Below are 17237 nucleotides of genomic sequence, written 5' to 3'. Positions count from 1 at the left end.
AATATAAAATATTGCCGAGAATGTTTTGAAGAAAAATTAGAAGTCGGGTGGTGTTGGGGTGTTTAACAGACTTTGAAATTTCTTTTTCGGGAAATTAATAATTTGTCAATAAAAATATGGAAAAATTCCGATTCCCTAGATAGCGTATTTTTTGTTTACATTTCTGGTTTTTTTTTTTAGTCCAACAGTAATAAAGGTAAAAGTGTTTGGAGCTAGGAACCTTTAATAATTTGATTTGAGAATGAAGATACCATCTCATTTATTAAACTCAAATTGAATACCATAAATACTATGGCTGATACATCAACAGTAACTGACTTGACAAAAGTTCTTGTGGCTCAGTTTTTGAAAAAGAATGGTTACACAACGACATTGAAACACTTTCTAACTGAGTCGTTCTTACCGAGAACGATATTGGATAATAACGAATCCGATGGCCTTATCTATGAAGATTTAGAGAGTATCATTAGTGACAGAGTTCAATATAATGAGTATATGATTCATGAAAAGTTACAAACTCTTTCAATCAATAATGACAAGAACAAAGATGAACCGGAATCGATTACGATTAAATATGCTGGTATTTTACCATCTTGGGATCATAATTTAAAATTTTCAGAGATAAATAAGGGCTCAATTTTAGAAACACTAACAATTAATGCTACGTTTTCAGAAAACAGTCAGCCAATACTATCCACATCAAATAAACAACTTGTCATTAAAGATGCAAATTTACAGACAGTTAAATTTGTAGAATCTCCAACTAAACCAAAGAGTATTATCAAGCTGTGTGGTTCAATACCTTGGAAGAATTTAAATTATGCATGTGGTATTGATGGATCATTTTATTTATTAGATTCCAATTTTAATAGCATCGAAAAGGCCATCTTTAAATTACATTCTAGATTAATTAGCCATATTCAATTTTTTGTGAATGCAGAAAACAATATCTGCTATATTGCAACAGCTGGCGCTGATAATTTCGTAAAACTTCACACGCTTTCGATCTTTGCTGTTTCAAGCTCTGAAAATAAATATATTATTAATACAATTGGTGAAATTAAAATTCTATCGATGTGCTTATCTTTACGGTTAATTCAGAATAACGAGGAAAATAAAACAACGCCTCTTATTTTAATTACCAGAACAGATTACACTCATCTATTGTGTTATTCTGTTGATGACATAAATGTTACAAAACCATCTTTAGAACTGTATTATCAAATCGCATTGAATAATACACAATTTAGTACTCATTCTTTCAATATAAGAGATATGCTAGTATTACCCAGAAAGAACGGTACTAACGGCTACGTAGCTTTAGCTACCTCTCATATTCCCTTTATGCGTATTATCGTAGTAAAACTCCCCAAGATAAGTAGCCAAGAAGATATCAAGAGTAATCAATCTTCAATTACAGGCATCTCTACTTTCTATAAACAAATTATTATTAATATGGCTACCACGATCCCACAAACTTCTTATTCTCAGCCCATATTAAAATCCTTATCCTTGCAAAATGGATTGGTTGTTGGGAATGATGAAGGGTTATATGCAGTAGATTTATTAAAGCAGGATTCTTGGAAATTAAATACAATCTATGACAATTCAATAGTGAAATCGATGGATATTAACCGCGATCAAGATAAATTGATCATTGCATATACCGACAAGAGTATTCATTTGTACGATATTAATAAATAATAACATAATTAATAGAAAATACTTTTATAACTTTTAATTGAATATAAAATAGTAAAACCTATTAGAGTTAAATTTTCTCAGGATATATATAAAAAAAAATAGTACATTATGAATTATAAGGTAAAGGAAAAGAAAATAGTTATATAAAGTATATACAAACACTAGTGATCTCAAAGGAAATCTAAAAGTATATTCAGATGTTAATGCAAATTAGATTTTCCATTATTGTTATATAAAGATACGTAATTAAAAATAAAAAAATGAAATTAAGTGGAAGGGAAGAAAGTGAAAATGAATATAGCGCATCTGTTAATTTTTTTTTAGTGCATAAATCGATGGTACAAAATAATAAAGATTTAATTTAGGATATTATAAGAAGCTGATTTTTGTGAACATCAGTGGGGTGACGCAATTTTTTTTAATCTTGCGTTTATTATTTTTATTTTTATTTTTATGATATAATGAAATCATTAATTCAATTTATAATATAATTAGTGACTGGTAATTTGCCATTAATGTATGAAAAACAAAAAATATCGTAAATAAACGAGTAGAATAAGAACCTGATTTGTAAAATAAAAATATAAAGTCAAATTTAACTTTTATCTAGAATTGGACAGCTTGAGAATTATGTGGGAATTGGCTGTTATTGCTCTCTTGAACTCTTCTATTACTATTGTTATAGTTAGCATTGCTATTATTAGAATGATTATTATTATTATTATAATTATTGTGATAATTGTTACTTCTGTTATTGTGATTATTATAACCACGGCCTCTGCCACCTCTACCACCACGGCCTCTACCACCCCTGTAACCACCTCTATGATGATATCTTGGTCTTGCAGATGCTTGACCAAAGGTGTCCATATTTAATGTTTTTTCCTCTTGCCACCTCATGTTAGTATTTACTTCTGCAGAAGTGGAGATAGTATCAAAGAAAGATGATTTTTTATCATAAAATGAACCATGATCTTCACAGTGTTCAGTAGCATCTGTTTGTTTATAATCTTCAATCTTCTTTTCAGAACTCTCTTCATTTTGCTCTGGCACTCCAGTTTTAGCAAAAATGGCGTTGTTTGATTGAAAATCAAAATCTTCAGTTGGAATTTCAACACCTCTTTGGTGTGTGTTATGATTATGGTTGGAATTGTTTTTGTTATAACGTTGATTGTTTTGGTGAGAACCATGATGATCTCTATTATCAGAGTAATTCTTTCTAAAACTAGATTTGTTTTCTTTATTAGAATCTTCTAATTCTGTGCCTTGAGATGGAGTATCATTTACGGATTCATTAGATCTACTTTTCCCAGTGGAGGATTGGGCAGTTTCGCTAACTGCAGAGGCAGTTTCTTCAGCAGATGGTGCATAAACACCATAACCTGCCATAGCAGCTGGTACTTGGGGTTGTGGCTGTTGTGGTTGTTGTGTAGCTTGGCTGGAATTAGCAGATGCAGCTGAAGAAAGTGTCTGGCCTTGTTCTGCCATTACTTGAGGAGCCCAGATTCCCTGTGGCATCACAGGTTGAACTTCTTCAATTTTCATATCCAATATGCTTAAATCCTTGACTTCATTACCATTGAATTTTACAGAATTATAGATTGTTGGATTTGGGTAGATTTCTTCTGGACCCCAATTCTTACGGCCTTCAGTACCAAAGCAACGAACCTCTCTTAGGGTTACAGTACTGTTCTCAGAGTCAATCCCTTCTAATAAACCGACATACCTGTTATCAGTAGTGGAAATTAAAGAAATAGTTTTCCCAATATATTGAGACATCCTTTGGTTACTTTTTCTAAGCACTGAAAAGCAGTTAGAGTTTAATATGCCTTGCTCACCCAATTGTTTTATAAGTTCTCGTCTACTGACTTCAGGTCTAATCAAGTTTAACGTTCTCGCTCGCCTTCCGTGAATCCCCAATCTCACAAGCAAACGCGGTGCACGGATTCCTGCACGTGTGTATAGGTTACTTCAGAAATGCAAACAATACATAGGGAATACCTGGATCATCAACAAAATTGTGAAGCATATATATAGACACTTAATGCAATGCCTTGCGTTCTAACTTTAACAAAAGAGTTTATTCGTAAGAAATTGGTTTATTATACACAATTTGTAAAAAACAGTAAAAAAGCATACATTACATATCTTATATACATAAAAAGGATGTTAAATATTATTACAATAGAGACTGAATTAGTTTTAATGGTAGGAGGATTTATTTCTGTTACTGTTAGATTTTAGTAATGTCTTGAAACCATTACATAATTGAATAACGCCGGGGTAATTGTAGTTCACCAAAAAGAAACCAGTGTGAGTTAGTTTGACATTCCATGTATACAATTTGCTTTGTGCGTTTAGCTTAAACATTAAGAAGAACCACCCAGGGCTTTCGTAGTTGAAACTAAAGTAATAAACGGATCTGTTTGGGTTAACCTTAGAATAATCTTCGATAAATTTAACAACATCTTTCTTGTTACCATTCTTAAATTTCTCGTTAGAAGTCATTTCGTTTAGTAGTCTGACTTTATTTTGTAAGTATTCCACAATAATTTGATCTAAATCATGATATTTTTGATTTTCAACGATTAAAATCCTACCTAGAGCCAATGGGTTTTCTTTCTCCAATTCTTTAATATCAATGTGTTGGAATAAATCTTTGTCAAGCTTCCAAGTAATAGCCAAATGATCATCACCACGACTAGATTGCCTTATGACAAAATCACCACGTTCTTTACTTCTCAAATAATCTTCAGCTTGTCTACCGTTAAAAGGGAAATAATATGGATGATTTATGACACGATGTGTTCTCTTGGCACGTGCTTCTACCATAGTTATCTTCTTCTCCTCTTCTTGATCTTCCAATTCTTGTTTCAAGTCCCAAATTGATGGATCTTTACTATAATTAGTTGGTACATATTGGTGTTTAATATCATTCTCTAGTAAAGAAACTTCTGCAAGAATGTTTTCATAATCTATGTATACAACTTTAGCAGGATAAGTTCTTCCTATTTCGTAAATTTCACCAGCTGGACGTTTATATTGAGCGCCTGCATGTCTTTGAGAATTCACTACACACTCAACTTGAGAATTTGTTATGCAAATGATATCATTATGTCTAAATCTTTCAACACGAACAGGAACGAGACACCCCTTGAAAAATGTTTTGTCTGTTTCACCTGTCAAACTTTGGAAAATTTCATCATCGTGTAACGGATGGAAATCATTTCTTAATTCTTCAAACCCGTCTAGTAATTCTAGAACAATTGTGTTCAAATTATTTAACTTTCTTTGGCCTGTATTCTTCTCTAGTTCCTCAGCGTATGATTCCAAATTCAAAGATTCTAATTTGGTTCGGCGATCTGGATCATCTCTTAAGATTTCTATAAACTCACTCATAGCACCTTGCTCTTCTTTCTCAGCAATAGCATCAGGATCATATTCTAAAGCGTCTGCAGCAACCTTTGTGGCTAAGTGATAATCTTCGGGATGGATTCTAGTACTATCTAGTTGATCGTGCTCTAAATCTTCATACTTTTGTCTTTTTTCATTCCAAGAAATATACAAAAACCCAGCAGAGTTCATAAATATAGTCTTGTGAAGAATATTATGAGTGATTAATTGTTGACGTGCCAAAAGTGGCTCGTTTAACCGTTGAAGTGATTCTAAAAAGTCAATTGCTTTACGAGGACCAAAACCTGATATATATTTCAAAGTACTGGCATAGTAAGGGTTGTCCGTAGCCTTGTTTACTTCGACACCAACTAAATTGACAATATCAACAAATGCAGATTCTAAAGTTTTTCTCAAAACTTCTCTTGGAAGTAAGGATTGGTGAGGATGGAATGTTAAGGAGAGTAACCCATCCTTATCTAAGTTTGCATATTCTAATAAGGGGGAATGCATATAACGGGCTAATGCAATACAGTATTTTACCAAAGGTGGTTTGTTTGGAAATTCCTGAGAACCCCTTTCTGAATGTTGATAACGTACAGCAATTTCATCATCAACATATACAATTGGTACAGCATGTCCCCTACTATCAACAATTTGCTTTTTATGAATTACTTCTTGAAGTTTTTTGTAGAATCTTTGTGTTTTAGGATTTGGTCCGTTGATACCAATTACATTCGGTTGACAGTTTTGGATAATATCATCTAAAGTATTTTCGAACTTTTCGGCATGTGTTCTATCAAATGGATTATCTACAATCTTAAAGTCTTTAACAAAATCAGTTTTACGATTAACAAATACTGCAATAATAGCATCAGAGCCGAATCTACCTTCACCACAGGTAATAGTTAATACTCTTGGAATTTTTGGATCCTTTAAATTTGGAATAAATGGTGCTTGATCTAATTTTGTCATGAATTTATGGCGTACAGATTTTGCTACAAGTTTTTCACAGGTTTTTGCTAAATCTTCTTTGATCTCACGAGAAATATCATTGAAAATAGTATCTAATGCTTGATTGAAAATAGTTTTCCTAAATTTGTTCCATTCGTTTGCTAATTCAGAAGTATTTGTTGTTTCTAGTGCTGTTTGAAATAAATGATCAATGTACTGTGATTGTGATGAGATATGTAATTTAACATTTAGTAAATTCAATGATTCTGCTTCTATCATACGCAAAAAGATGTCTGGATCGCGTCTAAAGTGCATTGGTGTCCTGTTAATAGCATATTTAATATCTTCGTATAATGAGCCTCTCTGGATTTCTCTTTTACCTTTTGACGTTAAAACCACATCAGCTAAGTAAAATTTGTAAAAATCTGATCTCACTTTATCTCTTACCTTCGTATTTTTTGAAATTTCTAAGGAGAAATACTTCTGGACAGTTTCTAATGCCAAATTTGTATTATTCGAAAATATTTGTAATTCAGATGGATTATTTTTAATTATATCTTCAACCACTTCTTGGGGCTTTTTACTATCATGATCTGTTGGTATATTAATTTGATGTTGGGCACTGATATTTTCACCAATTTTATCGGCAGTGATACCAACTTCCTTAATAACCTCGTATAATGGACTAGATTTAAATTTCTCATAGCTAGAGTTCTTCAAATGTTTTTTACCTTGGCTAGATTCTTTCATTAATAATTCATTGATTTCTTGTGGGTATTTGAATTCAATATAATTATAAATATCTTGAAGAGAATTTAATTCTGCCACTGTGGCAGTATTTTGATTTCTAAAATATTCATCGATTGTTAAGTCATTAACATTCAATTCTTTGTAGAAATTATGGACATATTCCCTTTTAGAAATAATACTGTGGAATTCAATATCCAATGAAACAATATCCCATAGATCATCTTCACTTAAGACAAACCCATCCTTATTTTTTGATGATATATAATTACGACGATAAGCGTATATAAATGGAACTTCCAAATTATCTTGTGAAATAAATTTTACAGCATTCCCAATAGCTTCTTTAAATTCAGTTAAATCATAAGTTGGCTCAAAATTCTTAGACACTGCAATTTTATCACTTATCCAATTCTTTTCTAATTCTTGATCTTCTATAGTCATTTGACCATAGTTTTTTATACCAGATCTTATTTCTTGATATCTTTCTGGGACATCGGCCTTTCTAATAAGCATATCCTCCTCTGTCATCAAGTTCTTCTTTAAATCTTGTAAATCATAAATATCCTGTAGGGTAACTTTCTTCTTTGATGTCTTCCCATCCTCTGTTTCTTCCATTTCATTATCTAAGTTATCTTCATCCAATTCTTCATTTTCAATTTCTAGTGCCCAGTCATAGTCATGACCATCACCAAAAATGTCGTACATTTCATCAATTTTTTCAGATGAAAGGCCTGTTACTTGAACTGGTTGCTTCATTCGTTGTTCTCTCATCATTTTTCTTTCTTTCAATCTTTGTTGTCTGGTTTCATCATCTTCGTCAGAAAATTCATCATCTTCAATGAAATCATCTAATTCGTCCATAATACCAGTTTTGTTTCCACCATGAGATCGTTCATATTTTTCAGGTTTATTTTGGTCAAAACGATTGGCTTCTCTTTCATGATTAGAGTCATGTTCAATTTCTTCCTCTTCTTCATCAGAAAAGAAATCTGCAAGCTTGTCATCTGTAGCAGCAGCTCTTTGTGAAGAACGATTTATTTCATTTTCATCAATAGATCTATCTTCGCTGCCTGCCCTTTTTAATCTTTTTAATCTACCAGAAGGAGTAGGCTCTTTTGTACGCTTTACACCTGCGTTTTCCATAAGTAAATCTAAGTCATCTTCCGATAGTTTATCATCTTCATCCTCCCTTGATCTTGGTCTTCTTTTATGTTTTCTTTTCTTTTTCCCACTGGAAGCAATTTGTTCATCTTCATCGTCTACAATAAAGCCTTCTTTAATTCTTCTTTCTTCTTCTTCATCTTCATCTTGTTCTTCTTCTGAAGAATCAAAAACATCTTCACCTTCTTCTTCTGAACTTGGAATTCTGTCATCGGCATCATTTACCACAGTTTGAGAATTCTCTTCTTTAAGGTGGGCATGGCTCCTATCACCGTTTTCAATATCTGACATGAAAATGGGTAATTATATTTTGTTGAAGTAGTATGAATAGCTGTAATCAAATAGCTATAGGCTCCTAATTTCTTATCACAATATATAAAAAGAAAAAAAAATATAAAACAATTAAATTGGTAGAAACTAGTAATAATCTTCCTTTCAAATGTAATATGCACGTATATATTACTCTTGATAAAATTTAATTCAAAATATTTGAATTTTTATTTTTTTAAACTGCCCTTCAAATTATGAAATGAAGCCGAAATTGGAGCGCTTTCGTATAAAATGATTCAACTATTTTAGCAGATATTATAGTAAAGTTTTGTATTATTAGTAAATAAACTACATATGACTATTTTATGAAAATCTGAAATGGCTATAGATGTAGATGGAATAAGTACCAAAAGGGTGTAACTGAATTAATACCATGTATACTAGGCTGTAACTATCAACTATATACAACCATATCTCTATTCAGATCTCAAGAAGAGGTTTACTAATTCTATTGGATTTTAGTATTCCATTCTAATACTATAGCGGATTATATTTACCATTTAGAATAAGTAGTGCTTTAATATCAACGAAAATCTAGTTAGCGTCATTAACCTGGAGCTATTGAGCTTTCAAAATTTGAGTTCTTACAGTTAAAGTTGTGCTATTGTATCCGGTCAATTGAAATTGAACAATGGAACTTGAACTATTCAGCTACAAATTAATACGTTATCTAAAAGGTGGCCTAGAATCTAGAGAACTATTGGATTTTGGTCTTGTCCAAGCAGTACGACTCTTCGATAGATTATTAATTCTAGTTTGTCTATTACTAGTTGTAGTATGTGATTTTGTGTTTGGTTGATTGGTTACTCTTGAAGCTTTACCAGATAATGTATTGTTATAAGTGGTACCATCATTTGCTAAACTATCACGTACTCTATGAAGAACAGATTTTCTTCTATATTTTAAATCTGATTTGGCATTAGGATTTAATGGTTTTTGTATACGGTTACTTGGGTCTCTACCTGATGGATTCATTACAAAAGATGCTTCACTACTAATATCATCGTCAACATCACTTGTACTTATAAAATTGGAATTTTTCCGATTTAAATATTTCAAATTTGATTTTGTGAGTTGTGCTGAATTATAAACATTTCTATTTGGTAGAGCTGGACGAATAAATTGTTTCTTTGACGAGGGTACGTTATTAATTGGAAGTACAGGTTTATTGCTTTTCAATTGAGCAGAATTTTGTAATGTTTCTAATTGTCTTTTCAAATTATTTTTATTTTCCTTTAAATTAGATAATGTTTTCATTTTCATTAATTCATCCTTAATATGATTAGTTGTAAAATGGTTTTCAGGGTATTCGACACACCAAGCATTACACATGAGGCCGTATAATAGAGATCCGAATGATTCATTGAAACTGACTAAACTTTCATTAATAGAATTTAATCTTTGAAAATTGGAGTCTAATGTAATCATTGATTCATTTAATATTCTTATTTGGGGAACAACATTATTTTGTAGTACTACATCTGTATTAGAACCCAAGTTATGAGTTCTATTCGTATTACTTTCTAAAGTAATCCCATCTTTGTTTGATACGAATGAAGATCTTCGAGAACCAGGTTTACTTGTGACGGATAGTTTATATTCGGTAGCTGGCCTTGATGATAAATCCTGACTCATTTAAGTATAAAAGTAAAAAAAAAAAAAAAATGTGTTTGTCGTTACAAAAGGAGAATCATCAATGGTATTAACTGAGAAGTAAACATGTATTTTTAGATACTAAATTTCATTATATTTCCATATATATATTTTGTTATTCGGATAAAATTTTGTCACCTGATATCGCACTATGTGATCCAAAAACAAAAAATAAAAGTCTCCCGGGGGCGAGTCGAACGCCCGATCTCAAGATTTCCTTGTTGTTTCAAATTACAGTCTTGCGCCTTAAACCAACTTGGCTACCGAGAGGAACTTGTCTTTTGTTGTAATATGAGACTGACAGGACAAGGATGGTGTTTCAGAGTTCGGATGGTACTGAGATCAGTAGTTACAGGTTGTATTACACAAGATTATTGTATCTCCCCTTGGTTCTTCTCTATATAGTATATAATAGTATATTGATCTATACATGCTCCTTATATACTTCTTTAGAGCTGGACAGTTCTGGGTGCATAGTTCCAAGATGCGGTACACTCATTGAAACCTGGGTGTCATTCTTACTAATAGGTTTCCGAGATGAACCAGAAGTGGGTGAAGATTCAGTGGTTACAGTTGATGTTCCACGCCTGCTGAATAGTTGTTTCTCAGCTGTGGTCGGCTGATCTGTCATCTCTCGAGGCTTCTCTTGTACTGATTTCTTGTAAGTATTACGTGAAAGGCGACGGCGCTAAGACGGTTTTACAACATCTTTTATTATATAGTGATCTGGCTAGTATTTTATAGATGACTATAACTCTTATTACTATAACTTACTTATCTTATTCTGTGTAATTCTATATAGATGCCTCATGGGTATCGCTTTATATAAAAGCGAGTTTACGCGTCGCAATATGTTGACACGAACATTTCTGATTTAGTTAGGGCTTGTAAGCTCCTAACCCTTGACACAGTGTACTGACAGTATCACTATGCCACATCTTTTTGTCTTTATGGGCTTAACTACAACAACACAGACGAATAATATAATAATTTACACAAAATAGGAAGTAAAGAAATAATGAGGTATATTTAATGTTGAGTTATAAAAGTCTGCAAAGAAAATATATTGAATTAAAATAAAGGAATTGAGTAACAGTAACAGCAGTAAGAGAATATGATGGAATTGTCAATATTGAGTAAAAATTGAATACGAGGTGACACAAACAAAATGGAAATGAAGACGTTAGTGTTGACATAGAACCAAGAATTAATTTCTTGGATCCAATGTCACTAGCTAACCCTATTACAAAGAACAACCACTTACACACACTAATTAAGCTTTATCAATATCTGATATCTACAGTCTAATTATAGACAATACTACAATATTACTGGGATTCAAGAGAGTTAGACATTGTTATACGGTGTATATTTTCTTAGCAATTGGATTAAACAACAAAGGATATTGATGAACTTTTTTGTAAAAAAACTTCTGAAAGCATATATTATATATAATCTATCCCACATTTAGAATTATTTAATATACATCATTAAGCTATGCGGATTACGGTATTAAACACAAAAAAAATACTTACAGACTAAAAATATATAGTCTGACTAAAAATTAAATTCTTGAAACTTATTACATCAGTAGAAAAAAGCTAATTCAAAATTAAAGAAGAATATTTTTGGAAACTTTTTTTTATTCTTAGGTTTAATGGTGAATCCTTATTCCACATTTCACTATATCACTAAGTTTAAACATCATTTCTAAAACTAAAAATATGCTGGAATATGATTATATTATTTACTATATATGTCTAAATAAAGTAATCGTCTTTACATCTTAAACACTGTATAACAATGTCTAACTTTCTTGAATCCCCAGTAAAATACATAAACACGAATTGCCACGTATGAGATGAATTGAGGAAGGATGGAGGTAACTGGTGAGAAAGAACGGAACCATCTAATTCGGATTAGAGAAATACGTGTTTTAGCCGCTTATGGATATTATAAGGACTCTCCCATTTTGGGTGTCGATTTACGGGGAGCGACTATGGGAATTGAGGTGGATCTGGTCTTCAATGAGGACGAGGTCACCAGGTTGGACAGAGACGGGTGGGCTTCTGCGATGTGTAAGTTATTTGCATAGGATTGTATGATTAGGTTACTCTCTTCATTAGTGAAGGAAGTGGGCTTTATAGAAGAGGTAGTAATAGAGTAGACATGGATAGGCAAGTCAGTTGTTGTAGTGTCTAGAGAGAGGAAGTAGATAGTTGTTCAGGGGTTGAGTTAAGACTGGGGTTAGGGTCGAGGAAGATAGCTTTTTCAGGAACGATTAAGGGAATGGAGAAACGACGACGGTCTGTTGTGAATGGCACAGTGTAGTATATGTTGAATACTAATGTTTGGTTCTTTATCAGGAGAGGTTGAGACTGTATACCATGCTAGTTGACAGGGCAGATGACGGTGTGGTATCTGTGACTGTGGTTGAGGGGTTGAGGTCCTTCAATAGGATGCTTTATTAATTTGATTGGAGAGATCAGTAAGGTAATGATTCTCTTGTTGAGGCCAAGAATGGTTGAAAGAGGAACAGTAAAATCGAGGGCATGGATAGTATCAACGAGCTCATGGTGGGTGAAGCTACTAAAACGGGGGGGCGGGGGCGGGAGCAGGGGTGAAGTAATTCGTTAACACGAGAAGAGGCTGGTTCTGAAGTAGTACAGATACAGTGATGAGGCGATGGGAATCGATGTAGCTTTGTCATTCATTGCATTTAGGAATGTTGACTGGGTCAAGATGATGTTTCAAATTGTCGTGATAGTTCCTAATGACCATAGGATGTTTGCTTACCATGAAAGGCGCATGAGAAAGGAAGGCCTGGTCTGTTGAGCGATGGCAGTGAGACAGGAGGATGGTATTGAGAGAATATAGCAATAAAGAGGGTGATAAAAGAAGGGATCAATATGTATATTTTAATGAGACATATTTCTTGGATATGTCTCATATTTGCAGTTGAAAGGGCTGCAGCCGAAGATGCTGCCGCCCGGGAAGTGTCGAGCAATATGTCTATGACGGGGTCACCAGAGGGTGGGGGGAGTGAGTGGTATGCTCCGTCCACTTTGTTTTTGTAAAGTCAATTTATTAAATATGTAATATATAGTGAGAATAGTGGTAATGGATATAGAATAGAAATAAATACGAACCAATGAATAACGATCATAAGAGGTGAGGCGGGTAGGAGGGGGGTATTAGAAATTAGAAGGGAAACAAAAAAAGTTATCATATAATATAGTATAGTATAGTATAGTATAGTATAGTATAATCTAGACGTTCGTCCGATTATGATTTAGTTTGGATTTTCTTTCTGTTTTGAGAGATGATGGAAGAGGTCAAGTTTGCGTCGGTGTTACCCTTTAAGATGGTGGTACCGATGGTGATGTTTGTAGTGTTGTAGAAGTTTCTTAGATCGTTAACCAAGTTTGTATTGTTGTAAAAGACAAAGGATCCGTCGGAAGAGTTTGTCAATTTACAGAATAAATCGAAGGAGTGGGTCAAGTTGTTGCTTGAACAGTTGAAGATGGAGCCTCCGACGATGTCGACTTGGGTGGATGGTTCGTAGAACATGTAGGTACCTGCGGTCAAATTGGTGCTGTTCAAGTACAAGTAAGAACCGGCAGTGGTGTTTGAATTCAAAACAACAGAAACACCACCAGTGATGTTTGTGTCGTTGATGTAGATGAAAGTACCTTGTGGGATGACGGTACCGTTCAAAGTGGTTCTTGAAGTGACGTTCAAGCCTCTTGGAGGTCTCAAACGGGTTTGAGTGTCGTTGACGGTTTCGTTGAAACAACCACCGTTTGGAGCGACTAATGGTGGTGGGTAATCGTTGATCAACAAGTTTTGGATGATTTCCAAAGCAGACATCTGTTCACCCATACCGTAGTAACCGTCGTTGGTACCCTTTTGCCAGCTTAAACCACAAGTGTGGCCGTCGTAACCACCGTTACATGATTTGGCAGCACCGATGGCAGAAGCGTTGATCATTGGCTTGATGGTGGATTCGGTGTAGGGGGCAAGGACACTGGTGGTACCCAAGAATCTGGCAAGCAAAGCTTTGAAAGAACGTTGGTCGTTGTTACATTTGTTGTTTGTTTGACAAGCAGCTTCGTACATGATATCATTCTTGTCGAAGAAATCGTCCTTGGCACCGGCTAACAATTTGGTGGTACATTGTTCCCATTTGGCGGAACCGTTGGTGGCATTATACAAATAAGCACAACCGTCCATGATGATACCAAAGTTGTAAGTCCATTCGATTCGGGTGATATCGGTACAGTTCTGTTCAATGGAGGCACCGTCCATGACGTAACCGTACTTGTCGTCGAACATGACGTAGTTGACCGAGGTCAACCAATCGAAGATGGTGTCTGCGACCTGGAAATAAGAGGCATTACCGGTGTAACGGGCCAATCTAGCGGCGATGTGGAACAAGGAACCAGTAGAAACTGCATTCTTGTAGTCGTACCCGTTGTTCCAAGAGTAGATTTGCCATCTGATACCACCGTTACAAGAAGTGGTGTCCCATCTGTCGTACATGGAATTGAAAACACGTTGGTTCATGTCCAACCAAGATGGAGAACCCTTTGGAGGGGCAGTGAAGTTTCTTTCCATGGCATCCAAGATAGTCATATCGAAGACACCCTGATCATCGTTACCTTCGACCATGGTTTGATTCTTGGGGACGAAATCATAATTAGGACCAGCTTGGGCCAAGATAGCGTCGTAGATCAATTTTTCGTAAGTATCGTTTTGACACAGATACCAATTGTTTAGCAGTGAGCCGAACGCTTCACCGGATTGCCACCAGTAGTAAGGTGGCTGGAAAATACCGACGGTACCACCGTAACGATTGCCCTCGTAGTAATCCAGCAGCCCGTCCTGAATCAACGACGTGGCGTTACAGATGGATTCCTTACTGTGGGTATCGATTTCGATGGCTCCAGCTGCGGCCACAGCCGATAGAGCGAGAAGTAGTTTATTCATTGTGATTGTACTTGTGATTGTACTTGTGATTGTACTTGTGAACTTGTGTACTTGTGATTGTACTTGTGTATGTTTGTGCGAGTGAGAAGTAGAAGAGTGAAGGATCTGGAGATACAGATACAGATACAGATACAGCTACAGAGCAAAGCTTTGTGGCAAATGGAAATGCCAAACACTGCCAAATTACAAGACCACAAAATCAACCGCCCATTATATACCACGGCAAGGTGGCTGCAACCGGTATAATATCATAGTATTATAATATTCTATTCTATTCTATTATAGTATATTATATTTTTTTTCTTTTTTTGGCCCGGTGGCAAACTAAGACTGCATCGAGTGGCTGTGACCCATGGAGTCTCTTTGTTCGGCAAACGACTACATTAGCTGCCTTAGCTGTGACACTAAAGTCTCAGTCTGCATCAAACCGCCATAAGCATATTAAGCCAAGTGGTCGAAACGATGGGAGGTCTTTTTTCCGTGTTTGGTCAGGGGTGCCGAGTAAACAGACGCGCCTGCAGAAGGCAGCCCGCAGAAGCACGCGCACGGAATACGCGCGCCCTGGCGGTTTCCGTTTGCGGAAGTCTAAGTGGCCGGCCACGGCCTACTGCGAAGACGCGACCGCAGACGCGACCGCAGACGACGGCAAGCCAGAGTGGACGCGCAGCAGTGCGTTGTGGCCCACAGACACGCGCGCACCGCGTCCCGCATTGTGTGCCGTGTGCAGATCTGCCCCTTGCGGCAAGCGCAGAGAAACGCACGCAGCAGCGCGTGCCAGCCCAATGCGGAAACGTTTCCCTTGGACATGCGGCCGAAAGAGGCAACTGCCACTTTGCACAGACTGCGATGCCCGATGCAGCAGGCGTGCCCGAATTGGCAAAGAATCTGGGAGTGTCTGTTTCAGGCAGCTCAGATCAGAGCATGGCATTGCCCCTTTGGAACCCCTGGACAATCTCAACGAGGCGGCGGGGACACATGCAAGGATACGGCAAAAGGAAAAAGGCAAAAGACCAAGACCGTTCCGGACTACCAGTTGCCAGGCTGTGCCGTTTCCGGTGATGTATGTGCCGAGTTAGCCGGTGCATGAGCCTGAAACATAGAGCGTGAAACATACAGGGATAGGGTGGAGCAATACGGTCGAGGGTGGAGGGTGGAGGGTGGAGTAAGAAACAAGAAACAAGAAACAAGAAACAAGCAGCAAGTAGCAAGCCCGAAATGCCCAATGCACTACGTAAAGCAATGTGTGAGCCAATTCCCTATGCGTGTTTGGTGCTCACAATATCGTCCCGAACGGGAATTCTATGCTTGCAACGGCAAGAGCCTTGTTTCTTAAAATAAAAGAGTGTGGTTTGTTTGCTACAACTGCAATCTGATTCGTCCGTGTTAGCCGCTTTGGCAGAGCGTGTCACGTGACTGCTGCGAATTGCAGCAAAAAAGAAATGTAAAATATGATTTCGCCCAGGATCGAACTGGGGACGTTCTGCGTGTTAAGCAGATGCCATAACCAACTAGACCACGAAACCAAACGACAACTACAGGATTCGAATCTGTGCGGGCAGAGCCCAAGAGATTTCTAATCTATCGCCTTAACCACTCGGCCAAGTTGCCTCTGTTTGCTGTAGACAAGATTGACCTCGTACTCATCTACAAGTTGCTAACTAGAAATTATACACAACACTGAGCAACTGCTAGTTACATACTTGTGTGCTGGAATATGATTATATCATTTTCTAATTAGTGGTAAAAAAAATACTTATCACGTGACTTGTTGTTTAAAATGTGTTTTTCTGTTTATATCGAAAACCCCTATTTAAGAAATATATTCATTTTAGTTATAGAATTTACTATATATGTCTAAATAAAGCAATCGTCTTTACATCTTAAACACTGTATAACAATGTCTAACTCTCTTGAATCCCAGTATTATTATTGTTTTATCCCACTGTTTCGGTTATTTTGTCACTATGTCTTCTCCTGTTGTTGTCATGCCAGTTGAAATTAAAGTTCCTCATGACTTTACCGGTGAGCGTAAAGATATTATCAAGTTGCATAGTTTTTTGCAATCCCTCGAAGTGCAGTTTGTCGTAAAACGTGTTACGAACGATTATGAACGTATCTGTCATTTGGCTGCTAATTTATATGGTCCGGCCTTAGACTGGTTCATGACCTTCTCTGGCAATCACGATGTGTCCGAAATGGCCTTTGACGCCTTCAAAGAGGCTTTTAAACAAGCCTTCCAAGGTAAGTTTGACTCCTATGATGTTATTCAGAAGCTTTCCTCGTTAACGCAAAAAGACAAGATC

General features: G+C 35.9%; 5 protein-coding genes and 3 non-coding genes across 8 annotated transcripts; 1 reads left to right on the top strand and 7 right to left on the bottom strand.

Moving 5' to 3' along the window:
• Positions 1 to 291: 291 nt before the first annotated feature.
• Positions 292 to 1704, top strand: TBLA0C03890 (uncharacterized protein; the record flags this gene model as incomplete). The annotated part of the gene is made up of 1 exon (XM_004179661.1): positions 292 to 1704. One exon carries the CDS (start codon positions 292 to 294, stop codon positions 1702 to 1704), a length of 1413 nt encoding a protein of 470 aa, XP_004179709.1.
• A 606-nt stretch (positions 1705 to 2310) lies between these two features.
• SCD6 (Scd6p) lies at positions 2311 to 3483 on the bottom strand (the record flags this gene model as incomplete). The annotated part of the gene is made up of 1 exon (XM_004179660.1): positions 2311 to 3483. One exon carries the CDS (start codon positions 3481 to 3483, stop codon positions 2311 to 2313), a length of 1173 nt encoding a protein of 390 aa, XP_004179708.1.
• Positions 3484 to 3906: 423 nt separating this feature from the next.
• On the bottom strand, positions 3907 to 8253 carry SPT6 (chromatin-remodeling histone chaperone SPT6; the record flags this gene model as incomplete). The annotated part of the gene is made up of 1 exon (XM_004179659.1): positions 3907 to 8253. The coding sequence occupies one exon, from the start codon at positions 8251 to 8253 to the stop codon at positions 3907 to 3909; it is 4347 nt and encodes a 1448-aa protein (XP_004179707.1).
• A 705-nt stretch (positions 8254 to 8958) lies between these two features.
• DAM1 (Dam1p) lies at positions 8959 to 9927 on the bottom strand (the record flags this gene model as incomplete). Its single annotated transcript, XM_004179658.1, has 1 exon — positions 8959 to 9927. The coding sequence occupies one exon, from the start codon at positions 9925 to 9927 to the stop codon at positions 8959 to 8961; it is 969 nt and encodes a 322-aa protein (XP_004179706.1).
• Positions 9928 to 10123: 196 nt separating this feature from the next.
• TBLA0Ctrna7Y lies at positions 10124 to 10215 on the bottom strand. The gene is given in 2 exon segments: positions 10124 to 10160; positions 10176 to 10215. It is a non-coding gene; the product is annotated as a tRNA-Tyr (tRNA).
• A 3015-nt stretch (positions 10216 to 13230) lies between these two features.
• On the bottom strand, positions 13231 to 14934 carry TBLA0C03850 (glycoside hydrolase family 76 protein; the record flags this gene model as incomplete). Its single annotated transcript, XM_004179657.1, has 1 exon — positions 13231 to 14934. One exon carries the CDS (start codon positions 14932 to 14934, stop codon positions 13231 to 13233), a length of 1704 nt encoding a protein of 567 aa, XP_004179705.1.
• A 1449-nt stretch (positions 14935 to 16383) lies between these two features.
• Positions 16384 to 16457, bottom strand: TBLA0Ctrna8V. The gene has a single exon. It is a non-coding gene; the product is annotated as a tRNA-Val (tRNA).
• Positions 16458 to 16460: 3 nt separating this feature from the next.
• On the bottom strand, positions 16461 to 16542 carry TBLA0Ctrna12S. The gene has a single exon. It is a non-coding gene; the product is annotated as a tRNA-Ser (tRNA).
• Between the last annotated feature and the right edge of the window lie 695 nt (positions 16543 to 17237).

This window comes from Henningerozyma blattae, chromosome 3, assembly GCF_000315915.1.
Source record: "Henningerozyma blattae CBS 6284 chromosome 3, complete genome".
NCBI classification, from domain to species: Eukaryota; Fungi; Ascomycota; class Saccharomycetes; order Saccharomycetales; family Saccharomycetaceae; genus Henningerozyma; species Henningerozyma blattae.
Note: the sequence above shows the minus strand (reverse complement) of the source record. Positions and strands in the feature narration are given on the sequence as shown.